Source organism: Pinus tabuliformis, chromosome 7 (genome assembly GCF_031772625.1).
Source record: "Pinus tabuliformis cultivar Carrire ecotype Pingquan chromosome 7, CPIR1, whole genome shotgun sequence".
In the NCBI taxonomy this organism is placed as follows: domain Eukaryota; kingdom Viridiplantae; phylum Streptophyta; class Pinopsida; order Pinales; family Pinaceae; genus Pinus; species Pinus tabuliformis.
Window position 1 is genome coordinate 911605830 of NC_142293.1, and position 15006 is coordinate 911620835.

At 36.6% G+C, this 15006-nt stretch overlaps 1 protein-coding gene across 6 annotated transcripts in view; it reads left to right on the forward strand.

The window, feature by feature from the left end:
• The first annotated feature begins 5699 nt into the window (after positions 1-5699).
• Positions 5700-15006, forward strand: part of LOC149250626 (uncharacterized) — a 68083-nt gene continuing 58776 nt past the window's right edge. For 2 of the 6 annotated variants that reach the window (XM_089459154.1, XM_089459156.1), the window contains exon 1: positions 5703-6025. Coding sequence is in view for 4 of the 6 variants with exons in the window: in XM_089459156.1 (XP_089315282.1) it covers positions 5971-6025 (55 nt within the window). In the remaining 2 variants the exon portion in view is untranslated. Of the gene's footprint in view, positions 6026-12162; positions 12368-15006 lie in introns of those variants that run through there. The other 4 variants (XM_089459152.1, XM_089459151.1, XM_089459153.1 and 1 more) reach the window with 4 other exon arrangements.

The window sequence follows — 15006 nt, forward strand, 5'->3', positions numbered from 1 at the left end:
GGGGAGCATAACCCTTTGCCCTTGATGTCAAAGGGGGAGAGTGATTGGTTTTTGTTGCCATCAAGTCCAAAGGGGGAGATTGTTGGCATTATGATACATATGTTGTACTTGATGGCAACCCACTCATCTCAGATAATAAATTATAGTGTAGAGAAAAGTTCACGCACTTATATGCAGAGAAAAGTTTATTTCATGTAGAGAAAAGTTCACGCACTTTTATGCAGAGAAAAGTTTATTTCATGTAGAGAAAAGTTCACGCACTTTTATGCAGAGAAAAGTTTATTTCATGTAGAGAAAAAGTTCACGCACTTTCATGCAAGGAAAAGCGCGTATATGTTGGAGAACTTACCTTTGGTCCATGGTAGTTAGTCCTTGGTATTTGAACCTATGAGGAAAAGCACGTATATGTTGGAGAACTTACCTTTGGTCCATGGTAGTTAGTCCTTGGTATTTGAACCTATGGTTTTGGCCCGTGGTATTGCATCCAAAAGTGTTGATCTCACGCACTTTCATGGTTGGTTCATGGTATTAGTCCAACAGTTTTTTGATCTTATGGTTTTGGCCCGTGGTATTGTGAAAGGCCTAAGACTATAAAAGAGGAAGGAGATCATTTGGCAAAGCATCTTCTGAATTATCGAATATCTGATAAAGTGCTAGATCTGGAATATTGTGATTGGGTTTTGGTGCAGATCTGGATCTGAATGAAGAAGGAACCTGAGCGTAAGGAGAAGGATAAGTTCTATTGATGGGTCAAAATCTTAAGGCTGGAATAGTGGTATCTCTATATGATTTTGATCGGTGATATGTGGCATACGCTTGATCTATAAATCTAATAATCTGGGTCTGAATTATTGATGCATGTTTTATTTTACACATGTTATGATCTGGGTATGTCTGATGTAACAACTGCAAAGTTATAAGGAAATATTTGCAGATCTGTATGCGGGTTGGCTTTGGTGAAATCAGAGATTGATGATGCAAGTGTAGTTGATGGGTTTTTGATGTTCTTGGATCCAGTTTGAAAATTTATGAAAAGTGGTCCTTGAAAGAAAAAGGGGGTTGTAGCTCCCTTCCAGGAGAGACTGGAAAACGAGAGAGAGTTGTAGCTCTCTGCAGGTTGCAGCTTGCGTACTGGTAAAGGATTGCACCAGTACAAAACCATTGTAAAAGGAGTTTCTAATTTGAAAGAAGATAGAGACATATTGCAGCAGGTGGTTTTCACCCACATTGGGTTTCCACCTTACATCTTGTGTTCTTTGGTGTGACTATCTGTTTTCTTTGTTCATGCTCATTATTTTATGGTACTGACATGCAAAAATAATTCAAAGAATAAATAAGGAAGATTTATTAAAAGAACTTGATAATACTGATTCACACCCCCTCTCAGTATTATTTCCAACATGGAGGACCTGCAGGAGACAGGGAGACCTGGACCTCTCGACTATAAGGGATCTTGGAAAGGGGGGTCCGGAGCTTTAATTTTTTCGCTGCCGAGATGGTAACCGCCCAAACCTGCGCTACAGAGAACAGAGAAAACTCAAACCGCAGGGAAGCCAAGCCAAAGCTCCCGCCCCATACTTGGTCTTCAACCAAGCCATTTGAAGACAGCCATAGAGCGGCAGATCGGATCCGCGGCTTACCGAAAGGGGGCAGAGGAACAGGCAGCCGCCTCTTTTTCCTATAGACGCAGACAGATCTGCCTAGCCTGGGCAAGACACCCGCGGAGGAGGGCGCATCAACCCGAGACTGGGTAAGGACCGGTTGTTTTGAAACAAAAAACCCAGGACAATGAGGAAAGGTGTCTAGCGCCGCCCTGAGAAAAACGACCTATGCCAAGAAGGGGGAATAACCTCCGGTCTCTGTTTGCTTTGGTTCGAATCATGAAGCTCCTTTCCAGCACAGGTTCCGGGCTAGAACCAGAGGGTAACATCGAGCTTTGAGAAACCAGCGGTCAGGCACCTTACCGTTTCAGAACAAAGCAGATCTTTGGGGGCCGCGGCGGCACAGAGCGGACCTTCTGAAACCCTAAACTCACGTACAACCGCCATCGCTTTTCAAAATCTCTAGAGCTCGTCTTAAATAGCTTGTTGTTATTGTAATTACCATATTTACTTTAAACAATAAATATACTATATAATATTTTAACATGTTTCAAATTAAATAGCACCCATGACATATAATTATAATAATTATAATAATGGATTAAATTGATTTTTTTTATGTACCTATATTTTAGATATCATTCATCCATCTTTCCCTAAAAATTAAAATTTAATTTATAAATATTAATTATTTTATTATCACAATACTATCATATAAAAAATTAAATATATAATCAATTGAAAACCCATTATAAATATTACCAATTTTAATATTACAAAAATACATTATTTAATTTATTATAACATAATTCCAAAAATTGAAAAACCATTATAAATATTACTAATTTCGATATTACAAAAATACATTGATTAATTCATTATAACATAATTCCAAAATTTATATTAACATAATTTATAATAAATTTTCCCATATTTAAAATTAATATTAAAGTAAAATATCATTTCAACACAATTTATAATAATTTCCTATATTTAAAATTAATATAACACTAGAATATCATTTTAACACTTTAATGCATGGAAAGTACATTTACCGATACATCATAACACAATTCAATGCATCTACTAATACATCATAATGTAATTCCAAAATCTCCTTTACCCTAATTTATACTTTTCCATATCTAAAAATATCCCTTTTCATATTTAATATTATAAAGACTACGATATCTTGTGACAAGTGGATATATACCTACGTTATGAAGACTCTATGATATCCAAATACAAGGGGATATCTCCATATAAAAAGCTGCCATGCAGTGGAGTTTGTATGCTTGTGTGCAGGGCAAGGCCTAGATGATAAAATGGGAACCAAATCCTCAATTACCTTAGTTGTTCTAATCCTCCCATTATGTAATCAAATATATCTATCCAAAATGGCAAGCACATGACACTCATAACCATGATTAAAGCTAGAAATGCCTTGACCCTAGGTCTACCTACCCACCATTTAACACGATCTGCTTCATCCCAAGTTTGTTTATTTATATGGTTGATGGGAAGTGGCTAGTGGGATTTATTGTTGTCCTCGGTAGGTTTAGTCTATTATACTTCATCCCACCACCATTGATTTCATTATTAGAAGGGTAGGTAGTGAAGATAATGTGGAGATGGGTTTATAATATTCTTTAATTTGTGTCCAAGTTGTTTTTTTTTTAAGTAATAATTTGTTAAAATTAATTAAAAATATTTATTTTCTAGATAAATATTTTTGATTTTGTATGATATATTTTTTTGGTTGATTTTGTTAGATTGTAGAGGAAATTTGTAATCTTTTGATTTCAGATTGATTTATCAGTGGTAATAAATTTTTATTAATTTCTGTAAATAAGGTGGCGAATTTGTTTCTAGAGACCCCTCTCGATTTGTGATTCAAGATCGATTCATCAGTGGTAATAAATTTCTATTAATTTCTGCAAACAGGGTGGCGAACTTGCCCCTTGAGACCCCTCTATTCGTGATTCCACCCCATCATGGATAATTGAATTGAATCAAATATTTTTACTTTTTATTACTTTTTAATTTAGCAGCCATTATGTTTTAATTTAATTAAAAATATTTATTTTCTATGTGAGTAGTAGATAAACATTTTTGATTTTGTATGGTATATTTTTCGGTTGATTTTGTTTGAAATTTGTTAGATAGTAGAGGAAATTTGTAATCTCTTGATTTCAAATTGATTTAGCAGTAGTAATAAATTTCTATTAATTTATGCAAACAGGTGGCGAACTCGCCCCTCCAAACCCCCCTCGATTCGTGATTCAAGATCGATTCATCAATAGTAATAAATTTCTATTAATTTCCGCAAACATGGTGGTGAACTCGCCCCTCGAGACGCCCTCAAGACCCCCTCGATTCGTGATTCCACCCCATCGTGGATAATTGAATTGAATAAATTATTTTTACTTTTTATTACTTTTTAATTTAGCAGCCATTATGTTTTAATTCAATTAAAAATATTTATTTTCTATGTCCGTAGTAGATAAACATTTTTGATTTTGTATGGTATATTTTTCGTTGATTTTGTTTGAAATTTGTTAGATATTTATTGGAATTATAAATTTGAGTTGTGCAATATACATATTGGGTTTTTCAGGGTGCTTAATCTATTTATGCATTCAAAAATGCATTTTGAATAACTAAATATCACAATCTAACAAAAAATTCTATGATCAAATTATAACCCAAAAAACTAAAACATTGAATAACTAAATATCACAATCTAACAAAAAATTCTATCATCAAACTATAACCCAAAAAACTAAAACATTGAATAATTAAATTACGTCTTTTTTCACCCAAAAATTATATAAATTCATATATATATATATATATAAAGTTAGGCTCTTTTCATTCTGTCAAATGAGGATTACATAGACAAAATTTTCTGCTACCTAGTAATATAAGTTCAGAGTATTGGGGTTGCTAAGACCTCATCTAACTAGAGCATCTAGTAAATAGAAACTTACATTGACATGAGAAGACCAAAAAAAAACTACTAGTGTTGCAAGCAACAAACCAGTGAGTCATAGTAATTATTGGGCAAAATCTCCAAGCATCCACGCAGTTGGTCAATACCCTCATCCTAGGAGAAGGAGACGTTGGTTGATCTCCTAGCTAGAATGACCAACTTGTAGTCAATACCATCAATTTTTTCCTCTAACTCTACCAATTTGATAAAAATCTGATGTTGATTCCTTCTGTACGTCCCTATGCCACTTCCAATATTTAAATGACACTTAACCTTATACAGACTTCATGGCATGAATATATTGATCATGCCATGGTCAATATATTAATGAGAACACATGCAATGTACTACCTATAATAAAAGTCATAAATATAGTGAAAGTCATAAGCACTTTTGTATGAACACCATACTTGTGAAAATAAATTCTTATAATATAAAAAAATTTAATAAAAAGGTTGTAATTAATCGATCTTGTGGACATAATTTAGACAACCAAAATATCCACTCGGAAAAAAATGCAAAGGTATAAAAGTTTTACCCAAAAAAAGTAAAATTGAATCGTACATGATTACACTAGGAATTTTGGAGAGGTCATGGTCACCTACGAACAAACCTAAATACACTGAAATTTAGTACAATGAAGCGGGCGGCCAATCATGTGCTCAATTCCCAGATAAACAAAACAGACACGGGAAATATTAAAAAGAAAAAGGTGAAAATGGGGTCCAACTAATTATTAGCAATAACTTTAGGCCGTTTCTCTAAATTCGCATTCGTCATCGCCTCAAAAAAAGAGGGCGGCCGGTCGTTGGCCGGTAAACCACCCAAGTTCCAACCCCTGGCCAGAGGTGCGGCCCACAGCGAGCAGAGAGGGTCTCCACTCCGCGGCCGGTGCGCCACGTATTCAGTCCGCGAGAGGTGGACACGTGGAAGGCCGTGGGTTGCGCCCGTGATGTGACCGCGTGATGTATGGGATTAAATGGATAAATAACGAGATGACAGGTACGTACGTGTGAAAGGCCCCGGAGAGGGGCAGGGTTCGAATCTCGGCGGGCGGACGGACTTTCCCGGCGGGTGAACGAACTGCTACAGATTTTTATTGTTTATTCCCTTTTTGCTTACCTAACCGCCTTCTATCCTCTCTCCTTATCTCGTTGTATTATTTAACAATCCTCTGTTTCTGTTACGCGTTTTTTTTCACGCGTCCGTTCTTCGTCGCTCGATCCAGAGCTCTCGGGAGGAATTCGATCGATCTCACGACATCCGAGAGTCAGCGGATCCGGCGGACGAGGAATTGGCGGAGATTTTGTCGAGAAGAAAAATTTGCGGTTTATTTCGGTTTTCCTGCATCAAGAAATTTTAGCGGGATGGAGGACGATGGGTAGGCCGAGCAGAATGGTGGTTCTTCGATTCACAACGCCATCAAAAAATGGTGAGGCCTTTTTGTTTTGTTTTGTGGGTTCTTTTAAAGATTTCTGTTATGTGGAATTTCTTGTGGCAAAGATTTAGTGTTTTTCTTGTGAGCATATTTTTTGGTCAATTTTTTTGGAAGGCGGATCTGTGTACTGTTGGATGTACGATGGAGAAATTGCCGGCATTTAATGCCGGGGCTGTATTTCAGGTAGGTGCATTGTGTGGATCCGCGAGTTTCTTTTTCCTTAAGGTTGGGAATTTGAGGGGATTAAGGAAGAATTTAAGGCAGGGAATTTATTTTGTGTGTTTTGGACGGGCCGAGGGCTGTCTTGCGCGTGGTGTTTCGGTGTGGTTTCTGATGTGCCCTGTTTTAGAAATCTTGTGACGAAACTTCTGTATTGTGTGTTAGGTGTTAAATATTTTGATAAGACGCGTTTCTTGACATCTGTTTTGGGATTTCCAAGAAACGTACAATGTGTGTGTTGCGAAGCCTTTGTGAATTCATTTGCATACTATTGTTTAAGATATATACGATTTTGCTTTTTTTTTCCATAGGCAAATAATCATAATGATAATTTTTTTCAACAGCCTGCTCCAACAGCCTGCAAACTGGATATACCAATGACTTGTGTCTTAACAAGAGCTGAGACATTGAGTGGATAAGGCATGCCTCCTATTAAACCCTTTTCATAATAGGCCAAACATGTCCCTTCAAATCAACCCAGGTGATGGGAAAACAAGTCGTGCTCCCAACCATTCAAACTGAAAGGCTGAGTGCTGTCTTCGTAGTTGTGTTTAGGTTTGCGTTGAAAAATTTGTATGTTGTCTTCGGATTCGATTGTTGACTTTTTTTTGGTATTTGCAAGAAACGTAAAGCGTGTAAGTAGAAACCCGTGTAAGTAGAAACCCGTGTAAGTACGTTGATTATGATATCTATGATTTTGCCTCTTTTAGTTAATATTTTGTTTTAGTGGGCAGAAGCTCAGGATCAAACGAAAGTCCATGCATATTAGGCGTCCACATCCTCGCCATGGCTGGGAACGTCCACATTGTTGGTATTATATAAAACTCTCTTTTCTGGTTCGACAAATTTTGTCGATATTATATAAAACTCTCTTTCTTGGTTTGACAAATTTTGCAGAACATGCCCACGTGAGATCACCTTGTAGGATTTGGAACTTAAACCAGGGCTGGATTTTTTTTTTGTACCTGTGTTGTGTGTCCACGGATCATACTCCATGATACTTGAATTGTTGGGCACTGTCCATTCGTGGTTTGCATATTATCTGTCTTTAAGAGTGCAGTGTCCTTATATGCATGATTATGGATTGACGATCTGTAAGAAACACCAGTGTGATCAAAAGAAAGTCACTCCATTATGTCAGAGTCTTTGATATTTTGATCCACTGACAAAATGCACTCTGAAACATGATTCCTTAACCCAAAAACCATACTTAATTCATATTTTTGGTTGGCATCTTTTAAATGCACGATCTCTGAATCCGATTCAAAAACTTGACTGCAAGAAGTCAAGGAAGTAGTGTTTTACTAGGGATTTTATGATTGCATTGCTCCACTTCTGATGTTCTTTGTTTTTTTCTCATTTTTCATTTACTTATACATGCAATTGCTGCTTTTTTGTAGATATTACAAGATTATTTAATGACTTGTGAGGTATGAGAGTGTCATGTCCCTTCCTAAATCATTTTGGAACAAGATTAAATTTTGTATTATGGGGCCAATTTTGGAGTTAGTGGACCCCATTTGATTTTATTAGGAGATTAGACTTAGGAGAAGATGTTTGTTTTGTCGTTAAGTTACGCATGGGGACCACCCTCACTAGGGAATTACGCACTCCTTAGTTCGATTTGCATGGGGGTGTTAACTTTTGCTCGATTTGCATGGAGGGGGGTTAACTTTTGCATGATGGTGGTTAAGTGAGGGCCCATGATGGAGGACAAAATGGAGGGAAAAGTGCTCCACGAAAACTATATAAGGAAGGCAACTCTCCTCTTCTCATTCATCATTGGAGTATATCGATTTCTCTTTGGTTGCTCGAGCTACTTAGTTGAGTCACTGGCTGTTTAGCATGAGTTCTTCAGGGAAAGAGCTCACCCTTTCTTCGGGTGACTTCAAGTGCCACCCTAGGAAGGTTTTCTTCATTTCTTTAGGAGGAGGATCACATTGTGATTTCCAGCAATAGCATTTCCTTCCAGGTGGTGTGTATTATTGGAGGACGAAGTGGAGAGGAGGCTGAATTTGTTGGTGGTGCTTAGCAGTGGAGATTTGATGTGAGATTTTTTGGAGAGGAGGCTAGGGAGGATTGTCAGCATTTGGGAAAGCTTGGGAGCTTATTGAGCTTTTGGCTTGGCAGTGTGACTTTCACTCTACTTGGGCCAGCCTAGAGGCAGTGTGTGGGAGCTCATTTGGTGGGTAGAGTATCAGTTCTTGAGGCTGAGCTTTGCCATGGAGGTTAGAGGAGATATTTGGAGTGGTGTTTGCTTCCCTTTTAGAGCTTGGAGGAGGACTTTGTGGCCATTCCTTGCAGGCCGTATTTCTGGAGCTGTTTGGAGGGCATGAGCCATAAAGGAGGTTGAATATGGGAGGTTGGATTCGGGGCAAACCATTTCTGGGTTTTTATGGGTTTTTGGCCAAGGAGCTTGCGACTGAAGTTTCATTATTTTTTGAGCATTGGAGACAGGGTTTCTTGCAGCTCCTTTCCAGCCAATAGTTGTTGTTATTGGGAGACAACGCAGAGTATTAGAGGAGCAGTTTTTTCCAACATTGAGATTACTATTTGACACCTGGGTTCTGTCAAGCTTGCCCTTGAGGCAAACCTAGGTGCATTTTCCACACTATTGTACTTGCTCCATTCCATTAATAAAATGGCTCAAATGGTTCTCATTTCTGTTGTGTATTGAGCATTTGCCGATCGTTTAATTTTTCTGTGTATGAATCATATTTACTTTGTATAGCACTGTTTGATTAAGTTTGGAACATTACAGAGAGTGTCATTGTTGGTAATTTTGTGAAAGTTCATGGCGCGTGTCCTTGTTTCACTAGTTGTTGATTTAAAACAAATGATTTTAGATGGTAGTGTCTTCCTTCTATTTGGAGGGCCATTAAAAGGAACCAATGAATTGATTGATGATATCACTTGGAGAATATTTGGGGTTGAGGGGGCTTCACTATGTAATCTTGGGAGAAATCCTAGATCAAAGAGATACATCACTCTTAACATTCAAGGCTAGGGGGAAGAATCTCCAAATAGGAGGCAACTCTTTGTATATAGTGAGTTTGACTTTTGGCCCTTCTAGTGTTGGTCTAATTACTTGGTTGGTGAGATTTGTATTGGAATCGAAAATTGGTGAGATGTGACATATGAGGTGTTGCTTCGAGTTGGTCTCTTGTAAGTGACATAGTTGGCAAGTCCTCTAAGGCTGTGGGTTGTGGTGATTTGTATTAACTCAATGTTGATGGAAACCTAGTTTCAACTACCCAAGGGTGATCTTGAGGTTGTGTGTCCAATGTTTGTTTGTAATACTAATTTTCAACAAGAAGACTACGTGTCAGTTGCATGAAGTGCTTGAAATAAAATGCCATCAAAATAACGATGACCTTAAGGTGCAAAGGATGGGCCTCAAACTTTGCCGAAACATGCAATGGGATATTGTCTATTTGCAATGGACGATGCATTATGATAGAAGGGTCTAGACTCTATACTTTCTCTTCCCTAGCATAGCCAGTGTGAAGCAAGCTTGGTCCTTAGAGGTTGAAACTATAATTGATAGTGGGTCTTATGATTGTGTCTAAAAGGTGCATATTGAATGAGATATTTTGGAAGTGAAGATGAAAAGCACTATTTCTCTAGCTAGGCAAGGGACTATATCCCTTGTTAGGTTGAAGTTGGAAAGCATACCTCAAACTAAAATGAGGCTTTGCAAATGAATCTCTAAGTGCATGTACTATGTAGGTTGTGGTAATATTAATCTAACCCCCTTGAAATTAGAAGTGGTGTTTTGAGAGAGCATGCTAAGACATATTGAAGACCATAACCTTAGTCTGACTAAGGTTAATCGCCAATTGTTGAAGGCCACTAAAGTTGGATAGGGTGTCAATCTATCTCTATAGCCACTCAACTTAGGAGGCCCAAAGAATCATGTTGTTCACAACTAAAATCAAGGAGATCAAGTTGTTGTGTAGAAGACAACATAAACATCTCAAATATTCTTCGTGAGATGGAATTCCAACTCATCAATATATAGATTCCAAAGAGTCATCGGATGCATGAGAGGGAGTGACCTTGTTTGACCCCTTTGGTGCTCTAATAAAAGTTTAAGAGGTTGTGGCAATGCAAAGATACCAAGCATTAACTAATATATTTACATGATAGTAACCAAAACGGTCTATAAAATACCAATGTCATGTAATCTTTGGAACAAGACCTCTCTTGGATTAGAATAGAACACCTTTAAAAGTCCACAAAGCCAAACAATATTTTTGAAGAGTGATGGCAAGTCTTATTAATGATGAAACAAAGGTTAAGGTTTTGTTATTCATGATGATTTTTTTCTATCCTCTGGCTTCGAGGTGCCTCCACTTCAACTTATCTAACATCCAGGTAATGTAAATTGTTTTAATTCTCTTGTTTAAGGAGTGATCTAAAGTCAATATTGAGGGATGTTAAAGGGAATTAATGGAAAGCACTACTATGCAAGTAATTAAATGGCTTCTTGAAATAAGCAATGAATCATGAAAGATGGCAATGGAGCCACCCTCTCAATTTTTTGGGAGAAATAAGTGCAAAGTATCAAAATTGATAGATGTAGTTTTTGTTGTTGAATAGTTAAATGACATGCATTGCTAGTGTATAGAAACATTAAGCGAGACTGTCAAACAATCCTTTTGGCAATGGTGTTCTATTGGTTTTGTTTGGTCAAATTGTTGGGTAATTCCTTTGGATTCATAACAAGATGGGTTCTCAGGTTTCTTGAGCCACATATCGTGTCATTAGAGACCCCAAAGTGTTAGTTCTCCCACATTCTTCATTGTAGGTGTTATCTCATGCAAGTAGTAGGTATATGTGAGCTGATGTTGTGACTTTGCATGTTAATTGATGCTCATTGTAATTTAAGAAATATTGAAAGTGAGTTTCTCAAACTTTGTATGGACAACTCTAATTAATGAAGTGGATAATTATATGGTTACTTGTCCCTTTGGAATCTTCTAGGTGTTATGGGAATTCTTTCAATTTCGATTGCTCTCATTAACTAATGTGGTGATGAACATGAAATGCATGTTTAACAAGATTTTATGGTGTACATTACCTTGTTGAGCATCACTGTGCATTAATTTATTAATGGATTTGTTTCACTAAAGCATTTTGGTTCTATTGCCTAATTGACATTAGCATTGGTCTAAAGTGAAAAAAAATCCTTAACTCTTATCAAATATTTTTCATCATTGTTTCTCAAGAGCTATATTGAAAATATTAAGGAGAAATTATGGGAATACCCAACTTGGATTAGAAAAGCGATGATCCTAAAGTGAGAGAATCCTTGCCAATGATGGGGGGGCATTACTTCTAAATTTCCTTTTGGAGACCTTTGAAATATTAATCTTTTGGAAAATATTTCAAGTGGTAGATTTTAGGGTTAACATTTTGGCATTGTTGTTGGAGATAAGTCCAAGTGAGTGTTCGTTTTTAGAAGAGCATACATCTCACCTAGTTCTTCATTATGAGGGATTGAATTATTTGAATGATGACAATCCTAAAGTGGATAACAAAGAGGTATGCCCCTTTGGTGCTTATTACAATAACTGGGTATTCTAAAGTAGTTACTTGTGGAAACCATTGCTAAAAGTTCCTTGCAAAGTTTCAAGATTTCAATTGAATTTGTCCCAAAGAGCACCTGGCTCTTTATTATAATTTTGCTAGTGCCTTTAATGTGACTCATGGAAGATCTTGTGATTAATGTACTTGTATAAGTGTTATGCAAAAATATGGTGCAAATGCTTAAACGTGGTGAAATTGTAACATGGGTTTCTTTTGAGTATGTTTTTGAAGAAGAATGAGGTGAGACCGTAGAGAAACCATTTCTTTATTTTTGTCAAATTGAATAATTTTATTACATCTCCATTCTTTTTTTGGTGTAGGGCATATGAAGCTCTCTCATCACAAGGATTGTTGTGGCATGTTTGGGCAAATGGTATATATTCATTGATCATCGTGAAGAAAGAGAAGGTCAATGTGAAGATCATCTAGAAGTAGTGGGCGAAGCTTATGAATAGAAGATTTGTGGACAAGGAACATTTTAAGAGGAACAAAAGGGAGATTGCAAGACTTGTTGATATTGCAAAGGTGTTTTGTAGGCTGATCATAGTTGTAGAATCAGTCTTGTTGATGATTTTGATTCTAATGGTTCATAAGAGTGCCTTTTACCCATGCTTTTAAAACTTTTAATTTATAGATTGCAGGTTGAGGATATTTATTACTTAACTGTTGTTTTGAAAACTTTGCTTGTTGAATTTAATATTGTATCATCAAGAATATTTTAATATAAAAAGGAGTCAATGTTTTCAACAGTAAGGAAAAATGAGCAATATTTACTATTTATAAGCGAGAAGACACATTTGCAAATTCGGTAAAATTTCACTGTCTATCTCCATATCAAAATTAAATCTTGTTTGAATTTTGCCTAGGTATAGGTGGTTTAGGTGATTCAATTAAGCCATGGATAAAATGTGTTTATAACATCAACTTGCGATAGTATTGAGTTATTCTCTTTTGTTGGAATGCAAGGTATATGAGCATTTAGTGGGTTGTGGTTCATAACCAAACTATTACCTCGTCTCCTTGTAAGGAAACCTTCCACCTAGTCAATAGATTACATGATTGGTTGCTCTAGGTGTTTGACTTTACTCGACAAGTTGTACGTTTTGTTAGCTAGGGTATTCTAGGTAGATCTTTGAGTTGGATCAAATTATTAAATTATAGCTAGATTCTAGGATAATCTTATGTGTTGTCTTTCTAGTGTTCCTTTTATCATCTTCATGCTAAACAAACATTGTCATGAATTGTTTCCAAAACATGACATAATGGTTGATGTGAGACTCAATCGTGAACTTTTAGGATAGTAGATTACGTCCATAGGCAATTGTGCCACCACATCATATAGGAAGATTGCATGTCCTATCTTTAAGTTGCAGGGTTCAAAGTTAACAATTGTCATTGTTGTTTACATAGATTCCAAGGTTGTGAATATCGCACAAGGGGATTTTGTCCCCAAGTTTGACCCATTGTTAATGCCGAAATATGCACCTTTGTTTGAGGGCATTAATTTTGCAAGGGTGAAGGTATATCACAATGAGATGAGTAAAACTTGATGGCTTAAGGGCCGGTTGGTTACATATCTAATTTTTTTGGCTTTATAATTTTCTCTTTGAAGATAATGCAAGTAGATTTGCTAGAGGAAGGATGGCAGGTTTTTGTTGGACTTTGGTGAATGTTATGAAAAGGGGAGGGCCTCATTAAAATTCAAATACGTTTCTTCCCTCTTACACAATGTTAATTGGGAGTGGGAGTGAAAACGGGAGCGGGAGCGACATTTTCAGAAGCTCCCGGTTTGGGAGCGAATCCCGGAGTGATTTTTAAAAAATATATATATATATATATATATATATATATTTATCTTTTTTATATTTTGATACATATATGTCAACAAAAACATGTAGAATGATGAATTAGATAAAAAAACATAGATTGATCATTGAACCATATCACATCAATCATCTAGAAGTTATAATCTTCATCAACCATGTCCACAAGTTAGTAACATACATATTACAATTGCAACATATTGAGTCTCGTGAATCATGATTCATCAAATTCAATCTTAAAGTTTCAACTTCAAGCTTTCAAAATTGAAATTCAATATATAACATTTATCATCATTGATCACCAAAGTTGTTCTTGTAAGCTAAGTTTAACCATTACAAGAAATAATATCTTAGATATTTCTAAGTTCTAATTGTTAACATGAAATGAAATGTTATAAAATGAATTATGAATAATGAAATGAAATGAAACAACTTTAGTCTTTCACGAAGCATCATATTCATAATTCACAATCATTACCAATGAGTTATAATTGCCAACTTCAAACTTCAAACTTTCATTGTCATAGTCATATATTGTTTACAAAAAATATCATTATGATATGAAAGAGTCAAGAGTCAAGAGTCAAGAGTCAAGGACTCAAGACTCAACAGTTATGAAAACTAATAGAAACTAGAAAAGACAAGTAAACTGTAAATCTACATGTGGCCCTTGCCACGAGAGTTTCCTGTATGAGCAGGTCATGGTGGTCTTCTAGGAGTCTTCCGCACAGACCGACGACCAGAACTAAAAGGCACATGCGCTCCACGTGAGGGTGTAGATGGAGGTGGCGACAACAAAGGAACAAGACTTGGAACTCGAGCACTGCTACTGGATGGTGGAGGTGGCATGGCTGCTACAACTGCTTCATCTTCATCCCTTATAAGTTCCTCTTCTAGTTCTTCAAGATATATAGTGCCATCCTCCAAATTGTCATCCTCTGGGTGGTTGTCCCAAATTTTATATGTTGGATCCTCATAAGCTCAATCACAGTAATGACTCAACAACCTCAAGTTGTAGTGCACATAAACCAAGCTTTCTGCCGGTTTTCATTGAGTTTGTTTCTTTTCACATTATGTATGAAGCTGTAGGTGCTCCAACACCTCTCTGCAGAAGAAGTATTTACAACTTGTGATAGAACTTTTTTTGCCAATTTTGGCAAAAGTCCCTGGCCGCCATATGTTTCCCACCATGTGAGAGAATCAAATCTGTCTCTGTCTTCCATTGCATGGAAGGTACCAAACAAACCAGTGCCACTGAAGTATCTGCCTATTTCAAGGCGCACAGCTGCACATTCCTCCCTGTCAGGTATCAACTTTTCTAATGCATCCAAATATCCTCTA